Here is a 12,285-nt window from a genome sequence, read left to right as displayed (position 1 = left end):
CCGGTGAAGAATCTCCACCAAGGACAGCCTTGCATTGAAACTGGACAATCGTTGGTCGATTGACTCCAGTATGTCGACAATATCTTTGCTGGCTGGCGATGTTGTGCCGGGGGAATCTGCCGGGCGAAGTCTTTTCGACGACGGCGTCTCAGGTTTGGCCGGGGAAGCTGCACTCTGGGCCTTCTTCATCACGAGATCCTGGAAGTACTGATCAATGTAATCTTGGAGAGCCTCTAAACTCTCCCCGTTGTTCTCCAGGGTGTTGGAGATGATTTAGACAAATATTGTTAGTTATAAGACAATTTATGAGTGTATTTGGTAATACTGAAGCTTAAAGGAATTTGTTCAAATCTAAACTACCATTTGCTTTAATTTTCCGCCAAAATCTCCAGCGTCTGACGTCAGTTACAACATGAGTCGCTTACCTTGTCCGTCACTTCCGTCACTTACCCGTCCTTCCCTCACTTACCCCCAAACCGTGTGTTTCTTCTGTGACGCAGGATTCAGAGATTTAGGCGTCGAGTCTCCGCAGGTCTTCCTGGTGTCCAGCTTTGAGCTCCACCTGTACGACTTCCCTCTGTTACATGAGACCCTAGAGAGAGAACTTCCTGAACACCAGAGAGATGTTCTGCTGTTTGGTATATGCAACATCATCAAGGAGAAGAAAGAAGTTTTTCAGGCCCAAATAACACTCTATGCTACTCTGTCTGCAGCTGTACGTACAGCTCCTCTGGGGATTTCTGCTCTGGTTGACAGCACCTTAAAGGCTGCCGTCACAGGGTATGTAGCTGGGTTTGGTCTTGACAGCCCATCTCTGAAGAGACTTGCTGCCATCACAGGTGTCTCCTACACTGATCTGTGCGCTGTCATCAATTCACTGCTGGCCACAAACACCATAACTACAGATCTCATCCTGGATGAGTTGACGACACTTCCTAGCACAGCTAAAATAATGGGAGCAGATAACGTGTGCAGATTCATTCCACTGTTTGGATCCCTGCTGACAGCTGGTTTCTCTTTCACTATAACCAGTCGAGCTCTGCAGCTTTTCCTCAGTGAGCTCGCCGATGATGCTGAGAGGGTGTTTAGAAGGGCTCTGAGTTTGACCACCTCAGTGTGGTATTGTTAAAATCTAGCATTCCTCACAAATTTCACCATTTTTAGACGAGCTGTAAACTGGAGGAAAACCAGTGTTTCTCTGAGCTGTGGGTCGTTTGGTGTTCCATATCACTCTATGTCTGGAGAAGTGCAGCAGTTTCCCCTCTCGTCCAGGAGTGGACAGCTCACATATAACATCCTGAATAATCAGTCGAACTAATAGGAATGAACTCAGAAACAGTAAATTCAAAACGAGGAACTAAACCCACAAATGCAAACTTCAGCAGCACTGAATAATGTAGAAGAAGCAAAACTCAAATATTACATAAAGATCTAAACGCTCATCATCCTCCAGTGATAATTAAACTAAATGAGGAAGAAACTCAAACAAACAAACATTAAAAATGTAAATATTCATTTATACCTCACTGAGTTTCCTGCCTTTAGTCTGAACACCAAAGGACTTGAACTCTCTTTTATAGCGGTGCTTTGAAATGTTTTTATGAATGAACTGCTTATTTTAGGGTTCTTGTTTTTAATGATTGGGTTCGTTGCCTTTGACTCATTTCAGGAAATAATGTAAACACTTTTCAGCATTTAATAATTGAAATTTCAGACCTAGAAGAAGAAATAAATTTGCGGTCAAACCTTTTCCTGTCTACTTTCTGGTTCTGCTTTTAGCTCCTGAACTCAGAGCTCTGACAAAATGTGACATCGTTCTCTTCGTCATCGCAGTTTGTTACAACTAATCATTAACAGGGTTTTTCTTTCTCCATCATTCTCTGTGAAATGCTGATATATGTGAGCCACTGCTGAGAGTTTTTCCTTCCTGATCAGTGGTTTAAAGATGCTCGTCCTCCCCTCAGACTCTCTGATGTTCAGCTTTCTTCCTGACATGATGTTTGCTGGTTAAAGTCTGTCTGTGGGTGAACAAAGGCTTGTGTTGATTTTGTGGTGATGTATTCACTTTTGGTCTGACTCAGTGTTTTGCATACAAGTTTTTTCCTTATGTACAAACAAGCTGACGTGATACACGTCCCAGGTTTGATGGTTATTTGGCTGATTTTGGAGAGTAAAGATGAAAATAAGCAGCTTGTTGGGGCAGATGTCCATCTGGAAACAGGAATAAGAACAAACAGAAGTTTCCTTTTGTGTTCTTGATGTTTGAGATCAGATTAGAAAACATGAAACATGAGGAAGCTTCAGTTTTCTTATTGGCTTTATTTAGTGAGTTATATTTTGTGTGTGCGCACAGAGTCACAACTGAATGTTAGATTAAGAACTGCAGTCAGACCCAAACCTGCCAGACAATCAGCTGACCTTCAACGATCAGCACACCTGCTTCCACTTCCTGATTGGCCTCTCAGGATATTACACATAATGTAATGTAACAAATAATGTAAAGCTAAGACCTGAATATGAAAGTGAATCCATAAAGTGATCTCACTGAGCTGTAAGTGATCAGACACTCACTGTGAACGCAGTCGTCTCTGATTACTTTGAGAGTCTTCTCTTCATTGAAGTCTCTCTTTCTTCTCTCTGCATTTATATCGTTGTCAATTTTTGAGCGAACAAAGTAGAACTTTTTCTTTATCTTCTGAATCTCCTGAGTCAGTTTCACGTCATTTTCCGTGAAGCGAGTGGCTGAGATGATGATGAAGAAGTCATACTTCTCAAATCCAACAAGCTTCAGGTACTTCTTAGCTGGAAACTTGGTGGTGCCGATTCCAGGAAGATCCCATAATTTAACATTGGGATAGTTTGGATGGGGGTACTCTGTGACTTCTGAGGTGGTTTCCACAACACCAGTAGGAGCAGCTCCCTCCTCATCATCACATAGTCCTCTGAAGGCATTAACAAAGGTGGATTTCCCAGAGCCAGACTCTCCTGTGATGGCGATATTTAGTGGGATATTATTTTGTTGTTTTAAATTTTCTTCAATCTTTGCAGCTGCTGCAGCGTTGTTGTTTTTCTGCAGGGCTTCTTTAACTCCAGGAACGTCTTCCATATATCAGTCATCTGGGTCCTCCATGCTGATCCTTAAACAAAAGAGGAAAAATGTGGAAAATGTGACTTTTTTCTTGAACTGCAGAATTTGTACTTAGCTACTTTAATTTGACATTTAAATTTAGTCATTCTTTATGATCAGATTAAACCGAAACCTGAAGTTCTATCTTTAAAGTTGATTTTGAGGTGGGATCTCAGTTTTTGGACTATTTCTATTTTAAGTTTTAGGAGGCCACTGGAATAAAAACAAAACTAGTTTAACATGTTGCTCCATAAGAAGCACGAGCTGTGAGTGTATCATCAGTCATGTAGTGACTGTTCTTGTTTAATGTGAGGCTTTTAGACATGAAACAGACCATAAACTTGGATGTTAGAAGAAATCTAGTAAAGGTCATTAATAAGACTGAAGGCGGGTCAGTGCTGATTCATATTAGTTTATAAAGCACAGTTACTGAGACGTCTGTAGATTATTTGATTATTTATTTCAGTGTGCTGTGCAATTTTTTAATCACATTTAAAGATCACTCCAACCTAAATTAATGAAAAAATCAGTTATTTCTTATTTCCACATTATCTCCCATGATGCTCCTTTTATGGCCGATTCAGGAATGACCTTTCTTAAAAGAAGAAGAAGAAGAAGAAGTGTATATGTGGCTAATGAAGCGTATCGTGCACAGTTTCCATTGTAAATATTAACCACAGTGAAACGAGGAACAGCAAGAATTAAATTAAATCTGAATTAAATCTGCTGCATTAATGACACAGAAACACAAGAACGACCCTTGAAATTTTGCCAGTTTAATCTTAATGTTTTAAGTTTACGAATCAAGAGCAGGGACACGTGACAGCAGCAAGAAGTTTGCAGAAAGTATGATCATATGATGGAGGTTTACCTGCGTGCTGTTGCAGTGATGATAAGAGCTGTACGCAGCAGTGAGTCTGGTGATGGATGGAGCTGGTGGAAGTCACTGTGTGTACTGGTCTCTGAACTCTGAACCTCCACCTATATGTGCGTCCTGTAGCTCCGCCCCCTGAAAACCGCAAAGCATGTCTGATCTTTGGTCCTTCCTGTAGCTGTGAGTGATTAAGAAATGATTACTGCTCCAAAGGCGAGCGCGCACAAAGCACTGTAAGCAGATTCTGCAGAGACTTGAAACTCAAAGTTAATAGTGAGATTTTATCCCTGGAGCCTGTGAACTGCCAGCTTTTTGTAACTGTGTTATTCATGTTCTTCATGAATTCAATTTTAGCTCTGTAAATAATTTACTCAATCATTTCAAATCAATTTGTTAAAAGGCGGCTTTTCTGGGAGGTTTTGATGGCTGGGAAATAGTCCTTGACCTCACCCTGTCATTTGTGCAAAATGCCAGTGAACTGATGCCTGTTGACATCAGTTATGTAATAATTTATTTTTCTGAGTGTGTGTTATGTTCAGCAGTGTCATTCACTCTGGGGGCTTTGGAGGAGGCCAGGAACAAAGGTGGCAAAGACCGTCTGAGGGCTGGGCAGGCGGCCGGTGATAAAGACAGTGGAGAAACCCGCGTGACTTGGCAGGACGTCTGCCGTCCAGTCTAGGTGCTGGAAATCAGGGCCTCGACTCAGGCAGCACCCTCAGGCTCAGACTCTGACAGCTGGAGCTGTGCAGGACCCTCTGGAGGCTTAATTCCTCCAGAAACACAATTCTTTGATTCTTAATATGCTTTTAAAAAAGTGATTCTTAAAATCCAGACTGTTTTTCTTTTTTCCTTGTTTTTTTTATTTAAATGATACAGACTGGCTCCATAACTACTTTGTGTTAAATAACCACTGAGTAGTTAGTGTAACTGGGACTCCTCAGTAAATCTGTCTTTCTACCATCATCCACTGTGAAATATCCACTCTGATAAGTACTTTAGAGATGCTCCTCACCCTGTGGGATCTACTATCTAACCAACTTGTAACAGGACTGCTGCTGACTGATGTCTTGTGTTGTTAATGTCTTCAATTCAGTATCTGTGATGAAGCTGACTTCCATCTCTCAGTGAAGAAACTGTGCTGTATTGATGGTTTCAGCAGTGGCTTAGACTGATTATGTCCAATAATGTTGAAAAGGAAAGTTAATCATTGAAAAAAGTCAGTTAATGATGAACAGTAAGAGTAATTTAAGTTTTAGTATCAGCTACTGTAAACACTGAATGCTTAAAGCCTGGTTTTACAGCCAGCTGTATGAGTACAATGTAGAGTCTTATCATAGTTTCGATGTCAGCGCGGTAACCATTCAGTCTGCGTCACAGTGATATCTTCACTGACAAAAAGGTAAAGACCCTACAATGTTACAGAGAACACCTCAACAATCAGATGATGAGGAGCACTTTGGGGAGGAAGAACTCCCTTTTAACAGGAAGAGACCTCCAGCAGAACTAAAATCGGGGAGGATGAACTCTCTCCTGTGATTGGTTGTGGGAGGATGCAAAGGAGAGAAAAAAGAACGCAGCACAAATCTGAAAATGGAGAAAAGAAAATCTAACAACAATTCAATTAAAGTTTTATTTATACAGAAGAAGAAACACTCAGTGCATCATGGGAATCCCCCAGCAGCCTACAGCTGTTCCAACGTGTGAAAGACTCGAAGCCACACAGCGTTCTGTAACTGTTTCTTTCTTTTATTTAACGTTATAGCAAACACAGTGCTTCCAGCTCGCCACCTCTTGTTTCTCTGTGGCCAATTTTCCAGTTGTCTGCACGCTCCACTGCCTGTCCTCGGCGTCACTAAAGAAGGAACAGAGTTCATCGATGTGATTCCTTCCACCTGACTCTCAACCTCCCTGGCACTGCCCCTCGAGCCCGCTGCACCACCCCTCCACTGCAGCAGAGCCAGAGACCACACCCCTGCTACACAGCGTAATTTCAGGGTCTCCTGATCCAGCCCTATCTATATATGTGGTGGGGCGTGGTTTGAGGTGCCGTGCAGGGAGGGCGAACGCTCCTGCGCAGAACGGATGGATGCAGGATGGATGGAGGCAGGATGGATGGATGGATGCAGAATGGATGGATGCAGGATGGATGGATGGGTGGATGATAGATGCAGGATGGAGGCAGGATGGATGGATGGATGGATGGATGGATGGATGGATGGATGGATGGATGGATGGATGGATGCAGAATGGATGGATGCAGGATGGAGGCAGGATGGATGGATGGCTGGATGGATGGAGGATGGATGGATGGGTGGATGATAGATGCAGGATGGAGGCAGGCTGGATGGATGGATGGATGGATGGAGGCAGGATGGATGTATGGAGGCAGGATGGAGGATGGATGGATGCAGGATGGAGGCAGGATGGATGGATGGATAGATGGATAGATGCAGGATGGATGGATGGGTGGAGGCAGGATGGATGGATGGAGGCAGGATGGAGGATGGATGGATGCAGGATGGATGGATGGATGGATGGAGGCAGGATGGATGGATGGATGGATGCAGGATGGATGGATGGAGGCAGGATGGATGGATGGATGCAGGATGGATGGATGGATGGAGGCAGGATGGGTGGATGGATGGATGGAGGCAGGATGGATGGATGGATGCAGGATGGATGGATGGATGCAGGATGGATGGATGGATGGATGCAGGATGGATGGATGGATGCAGGATGGATGGATGGATGGATGCAGGATGGATGGATGGAGGCAGGATGGATGGATGGATGCAGGATGGATGGATGGATGCAGGATGGATGGATGGAGGCAGGATGGATGGATGGATGATGGATGGATGGATGGATGGATGGATGGATGGATGGATGCAGGATGGATGGATGATGGATGGATGGATGGATGGATGCAGGATGGATGGATGGAGGCAGGATGGATGCAGGATGGATGCAGGATGGATGCAGGGTGGATAGATGCAGGATGGATGGATGGATGGATGATGTGATTCCTTCCACCTGACTCTCAACCTCCCTGGCACTGCCCCTCGAGCCCGCTGCACCACCCCTCCACTGCAGCAGAGCCAGAGACCACACCCCTGCTACACAGCGTAATTTCAGGGTCTCCTGATCCAGCCCTATCTATATGTGTGGTGGGGCGTGGTTTGAGGTGCCGTGCAGGGAGGGCGAACGCTCCTGCGCAGAACGGATGGATGCAGGATGGATGGAGGCAGGATGGATGGATGGATGCAGAATGGATGGATGCAGAATGGATGGATGCAGGATGGATGGATGGGTGGATGATAGATGCAGGATGGAGGCAGGATGGATGGATGGATGGATGGATGGATGGATGGATGCAGAATGGATGGATGCAGGATGGAGGCAGGATGGATGGATGGCTGGATGGATGGAGGATGGATGGATGGGTGGATGATAGATGCAGAATGGAGGCAGGCTGGATGGATGGATGGATGGATGGATGGATGGAGGCAGGATGGATGGATGGATGCAGGATGCAGGATGGATGGATGCAGGATGGAGGCAGGATGGATGGATGGATGGATGCAGGATGGATGGATGGATGGAGGCAGGATGGATGGATGGAGGCAGGATGGATGGATGCAGGATGGAGGCAGGATGGATGGATGGATAGATGGATAGATGCAGGATGGATGGATGGGTGGAGGCAGGATGGATAGATGCAGGATGGATGGATGGATGGATGGATGCAGAATGGATGGATGGATGATGGATGCAGGATGGATGGATGGATGCAGAATGGATGGATGGATGATGGATGCAGGATGGATGGATGGATGCAGAATGGATGGATGGATGGATGGATGCAGGATGGATGGATGGATGGATGGATGGAGGCAGGATGGATGGATGCAGGATGGATGGATGGATATATAAGGTCACATGTGTAAAGGTGGGAGAGGTTCCTCTGTTGTTTCAGAGGACATGAGACCTGCTGAGGCCTCTGATACACTGATCAGCTGTAAGGATGCTGTTTTACAGCTGGATTCACTGCATACTCAATGATTTAGGAATTTTATTTCATACCTTTCTGTTTCAAACGTGTCACTTTATCACCTTTCTCTATTTAAATCACACTGAGGTGTTCAGTCCCAGAGCCTTTTTAAATACCTTCTGGGCGTCTTCAGCGAGCTGGTTGAGGATGAAATTCAAAAGTCTGTAAGTTGTGGTAAAAGAGAATACCATTGCCAGCGGGATTCCAACTATTGGAATGAATCTGGAAACTTCCTCCAGTGCCATAAATGTAGCTGCTCCTGCAATTTGGCGCAACACCTTGAGGAGGAGCTCTTTCGATATTTTCACCGCAGCCAGCGGAGAAACGATGGCGGCATGCAGATCGGCGTGTGGCACGCCTGTGCTGGCAGACAGTCTCTGCAGAGACTTGATATCAAGACCAAACCCAAAGACGTAATCTGTGACAGCACCAACTAGCACCCCTATGTCAACAGCAATAGAAAGACCAGGAACTGGAACAGCAGCTACAGCTGCAGACAGAGCGGACAACCAATACAATCGGCGCTTGAAAGTTTTTTTCTTCTTGTCGATGATCTCCAGGCTGATGTTGGGCATGGCGCGCAGCAGAGCATGTCTTTGGTGTTCAGGAAGGTCTCTGTCTAAGGTCTCATGTAAGAGAGAGAAGCCGTAGAGGTGGAGCTCAAAGCTGGACACCAGGAACACCTGCGGAGACTCGACGCCTAAATCTCTGAGTCCTGGCACAGAAAAAACACAGTATGATGATAAGATATAAAGTAATAAAAACATCTAAAACTGGACTTTATCATTCAGCAGATTCAGTGAGCCGACTGACTTTATAGATGTGTAAAGGATTTGAACTCATAGTGAAACTGTGTAAGCCACCACGTACAGACTGGGGTCGTGTTTTCATATTGATGATTTTATAGTTTACTGTTGCTATATATTCCTTATTAAGCTTATATATAGTTATATTTTAAAATACACTGTGGCACTTTATGTGTAACATTTAAACTACCGACTGCAACAAAAGTGATTTTGACGTCTGTGACTAAAGCTCATCGAGAACTATCTTAATACAAAATCACCTGAAGATATCAGACTGCAAGAGACAAGAGCAGCTCCTCCCAAACACTGTAATAAGTATAATAAAGTTTCCTTATAATAAAGTTCATCTATCCAGCATCTGCCTGACTTCTTCAGCAGCTGTGTCACCGTCATCAGGACAATCATCCTCCTGTCTGGGCTGTACCTCGTCTATCACCCTGTGACAGCTGACACAGCTTCAACCACCCCAACCTGGGTTGTTGGTAAGAATGGATGGTGATGTTAAGCAGCTTTCTCTCAGTAAGCTTTGGTGAACAAACATTTTCGGTATGAGATGATGAACACACAAATCAATCTCACCTTGAATGCAGTTTTCCCTCATTTTCCTAAGAGTCTCCTCTTCGCTGAAGTTTCTCTTTCTTCTCTCGGGTCGTAAATCGGTGTCAATCTTTGAGCGAACAAAGTAGAACTTCTTCTCCATCCTCTGAATCTCCTGAGCGAGTTTCACATCATTTTCTCTGAAGCGATCGGCTGAGACGATGATGAAGAAGTCAAACTTCTCAAATCCAACACGCTCCAAATATTTATCAGCTGGAAACTTGGTGGTGCCGATTCCAGGAAGATCCCATAAAGTAACCTTAGGATAGTTTGGATGGGGGTACGGTGTGACTTCTGAGGTTGTTTCTGTAACACCAGTCAGAGCCGCTCCCTCCTCTCTGTTGTCCATGCCCCTGAAGGCATTAACAAAGGTGGATTTCCCAGAGCCAGATTCTCCTGTGATGGCGATATTCAGTGGAGTGTTCCTCTCCTTGTCCAGTAACTCCTTGATCTTTGTGATAGCCAGCGATTTGTCATTTTTCAGCAGAGCTTCTTTAATTTCTTCTCTCACAGTTTCAATTTCAAATTGGTTGTCTGTGCTTGTCTCTGATACCTGGAATGAAAAAAGAAGATAAACTTTAAACTTTGGGGCTTTTTTGTTTTCGGGTTCATTTGCTTTATTTAATCTTACATCATCACACAAAACATGACACGTTCTGCTTAATATTCCACAAAGAATTGACTACAATAGCTTAGCATGCTGTGAACTGAGCCACTTTATTGTATTTTATTATATTCATGTGCATCACGCACCTTTAGGTCTGTCTGTGTTTACCGTTATTATATTTTGGAGCCAATTATGTTGATACAAAATCAACTTACAGTTTTCAAGCACCGAAATATTGAAATTTATTCTAAAAACAAATTTCAATAACAGTTTATGAAAATTTCCCCAATCAAAAGCAAATGTTCTCTGTAATTAAAAAGAATTGTAATGCATTTTATTTGAAATTATAATGTTATTACTTACAAATACTTAAATAAGGCATACTATAATAAGAGGCAACGAGTAATAATAATTATATAATAATTATAGCATAGTAGAAATATTGTAGTAATTTTAATTATGTAAGATTTCATGCTAATTTTGCACAAAAACAAACAAGATTAGCCCGTCTTACATCGTATGTTGTGCTTTTGGGGCTTTAAGAAAATTGAGATGTTTATTATGATTCTGCTGAAAGACAATCAGTGTCTTCATGTTGACACAGTTGTATCAGATTTATAAAAGGTGATGTCCCCACAACAGAGGTAAATATTTTCACCCATAAACTGTATAAGCCTCTATGTGAACCTCAGACTCGTCACATGGATCATCTCACTGAGATCATCTCCTTCTGCTTCTTCTTCTTCTTCTCTTCGTCTCTTTTTATGTTTCTAACATCATAGTTTTCTCTTTATTTGTAGAATCAGACATGTTCAGGTCTGTTGCATGGTGTCACCATGGCCTCTTTTATATGAATTTGCTCTTAGACTGATAAACCTTGGCTGATAACCTCCTTTGTTCGAGTGAATGCTGATGTTATGAAGAGTGAGGACAGATTAGGAAAAAAAGCCTTGAGTATGCTGATCAGACTCCAGTAAAGCTGTAGACAGAGAGGCTGACAGTACAATCATACCTTGAAAGCTTCTTTCTTCTTGCTGATGATCTCGTGGCTGATACTGGGCGTGGCCAACAGCAGAGCATCTCTCTTGACTTCAGGAAGGCCGCTCTCCAAGGCTTTGCGTAAGAGGGGGAAGTCATACTGGTGGAGCTGAAAGCTGGACACCAGGAAGACCTGCAGAGTCTTGATGCCTAATCCTCTGAGTCCTGCGTCAGAGAAGGAAAGAAACGTGCACGTGCGTGTCAGTGAGGGGCAGCCAATCAGCAGAAAGTTGGCCTAAAGGAAGGAGATTAATGGAGGATCAACTAAAGCAGTCCATCCTCCAGCATCCTGCAGCCACACAGTCATAAAACTAACAGAGTTTAACTGTCCAACTGTGGCCTGAACTCTCCAACAACTGCATCACCATCATTAAATCCAGAAACTGGTCTCACTCATATAAATGATCTCATGTGACACTCACCTTGAATGCAGTCTTGTCTGATTTGTGAAAGAGTCTTCTCCACCTTAAACTCTCTCTGACTTCTTTCTAAATCGTTGTCGATCTTTGAGTGAACAAAGTAGAACTTCTTCTCCATCCTCTGAATCTCCTGAGCAAGTTTCACATCATTTTCTCTGAAGCGACTGTCTGAGATGATGATGAAGAAGTCAAACTTCTCAAATCCAACAAGCTCCAGGTACTTATCAGCTGGAAACTTGGTGGTGCCGATTCCAGGAAGATCCCACAAGATAACAGTGGGATACTTTGGATGGGGGTACGGTGTGACCTCTGAGGTTGTTTCTGTAACACCAGTAGGAGCAGCTCCCTCGTCACCATCGGACAGCTCTCTGAGGGCGTTAACAAAGGTGGATTTGCCAGAGCCAGATTCTCCTGTGATGGCGATATCTAGTTGGGTGTTGTTGTCCTGTAGTGACTCCATGATCTTTCCAACATCTGATGGTCTGTCAGTGTGTTGCAGAGCTTTCTTCATTTCTCTTGTAAGTGATTCGCACTCAGGCTGAAGACTCACGCTGGTCCCTGATGACTTATGAAAAACAGTCTAATGTAAAGACTGAAGACTGTTTCAGTGAAACATGATTTAAACTTTGTGATTTTTCTTATTTTATTAAAACTATAATTTAAATTCTTTGTTAATCACAATAATATAAAATAAAATAGTTTTGTGGTCAGATTGTTTCGTATTTGTGTGTGGATTGAAGCACGCACTTGTGAGTCCTCAACAGTT

The 12,285-nt window shown here is 43.5% G+C and overlaps 3 protein-coding genes across 3 annotated transcripts in view; 1 reads left to right on the top strand and 2 right to left on the bottom strand.

Annotated features, from left to right (window-relative positions):
• Positions 1–1,129, top strand: part of LOC134646331 (interferon-inducible GTPase 5-like) — a 42,280-nt gene extending 41,151 nt beyond the window's left edge. Inside the window, exon 2 of the mRNA XM_063500200.1 lies at positions 501–1,129. Coding sequence (XP_063356270.1) covers positions 501–1,129 — 629 coding nt within the window. The remainder of the gene's footprint in view (positions 1–500) is intronic.
• Positions 1–3,106, bottom strand: part of LOC134644738 (interferon-gamma-inducible GTPase 10-like) — a 74,286-nt gene extending 71,180 nt beyond the window's left edge. The window contains exon 1 of the mRNA XM_065472088.1: positions 2,572–3,106. Within this exon, the coding sequence (XP_065328160.1) occupies positions 2,572–3,106 (535 nt within the window). The remainder of the gene's footprint in view (positions 1–2,571) is intronic.
• Positions 3,107–8,129: 5,023 nt separating this feature from the next.
• LOC134644737 (interferon-inducible GTPase 5-like) lies at positions 8,130–12,030 on the bottom strand. Its single transcript, XM_063497777.1, has 4 exons — positions 11,523–12,030; positions 11,075–11,265; positions 9,438–10,008; positions 8,130–8,767 (listed from the first exon to the last, which is right to left on the bottom strand). Exons 1-4 carry the CDS (start codon positions 12,028–12,030, stop codon positions 8,130–8,132), a joined length of 1,908 nt encoding a protein of 635 aa, XP_063353847.1.
• Positions 12,031–12,285: the final 255 nt, after the last annotated feature.

This window comes from Pelmatolapia mariae, linkage group LG16_19 (assembly GCF_036321145.2).
Source record: "Pelmatolapia mariae isolate MD_Pm_ZW linkage group LG16_19, Pm_UMD_F_2, whole genome shotgun sequence".
In the NCBI taxonomy this organism is placed as follows: Eukaryota; Metazoa; Chordata; class Actinopteri; order Cichliformes; family Cichlidae; genus Pelmatolapia; species Pelmatolapia mariae.
This window is presented reverse-complemented; position numbering and strand designations above follow the sequence as displayed.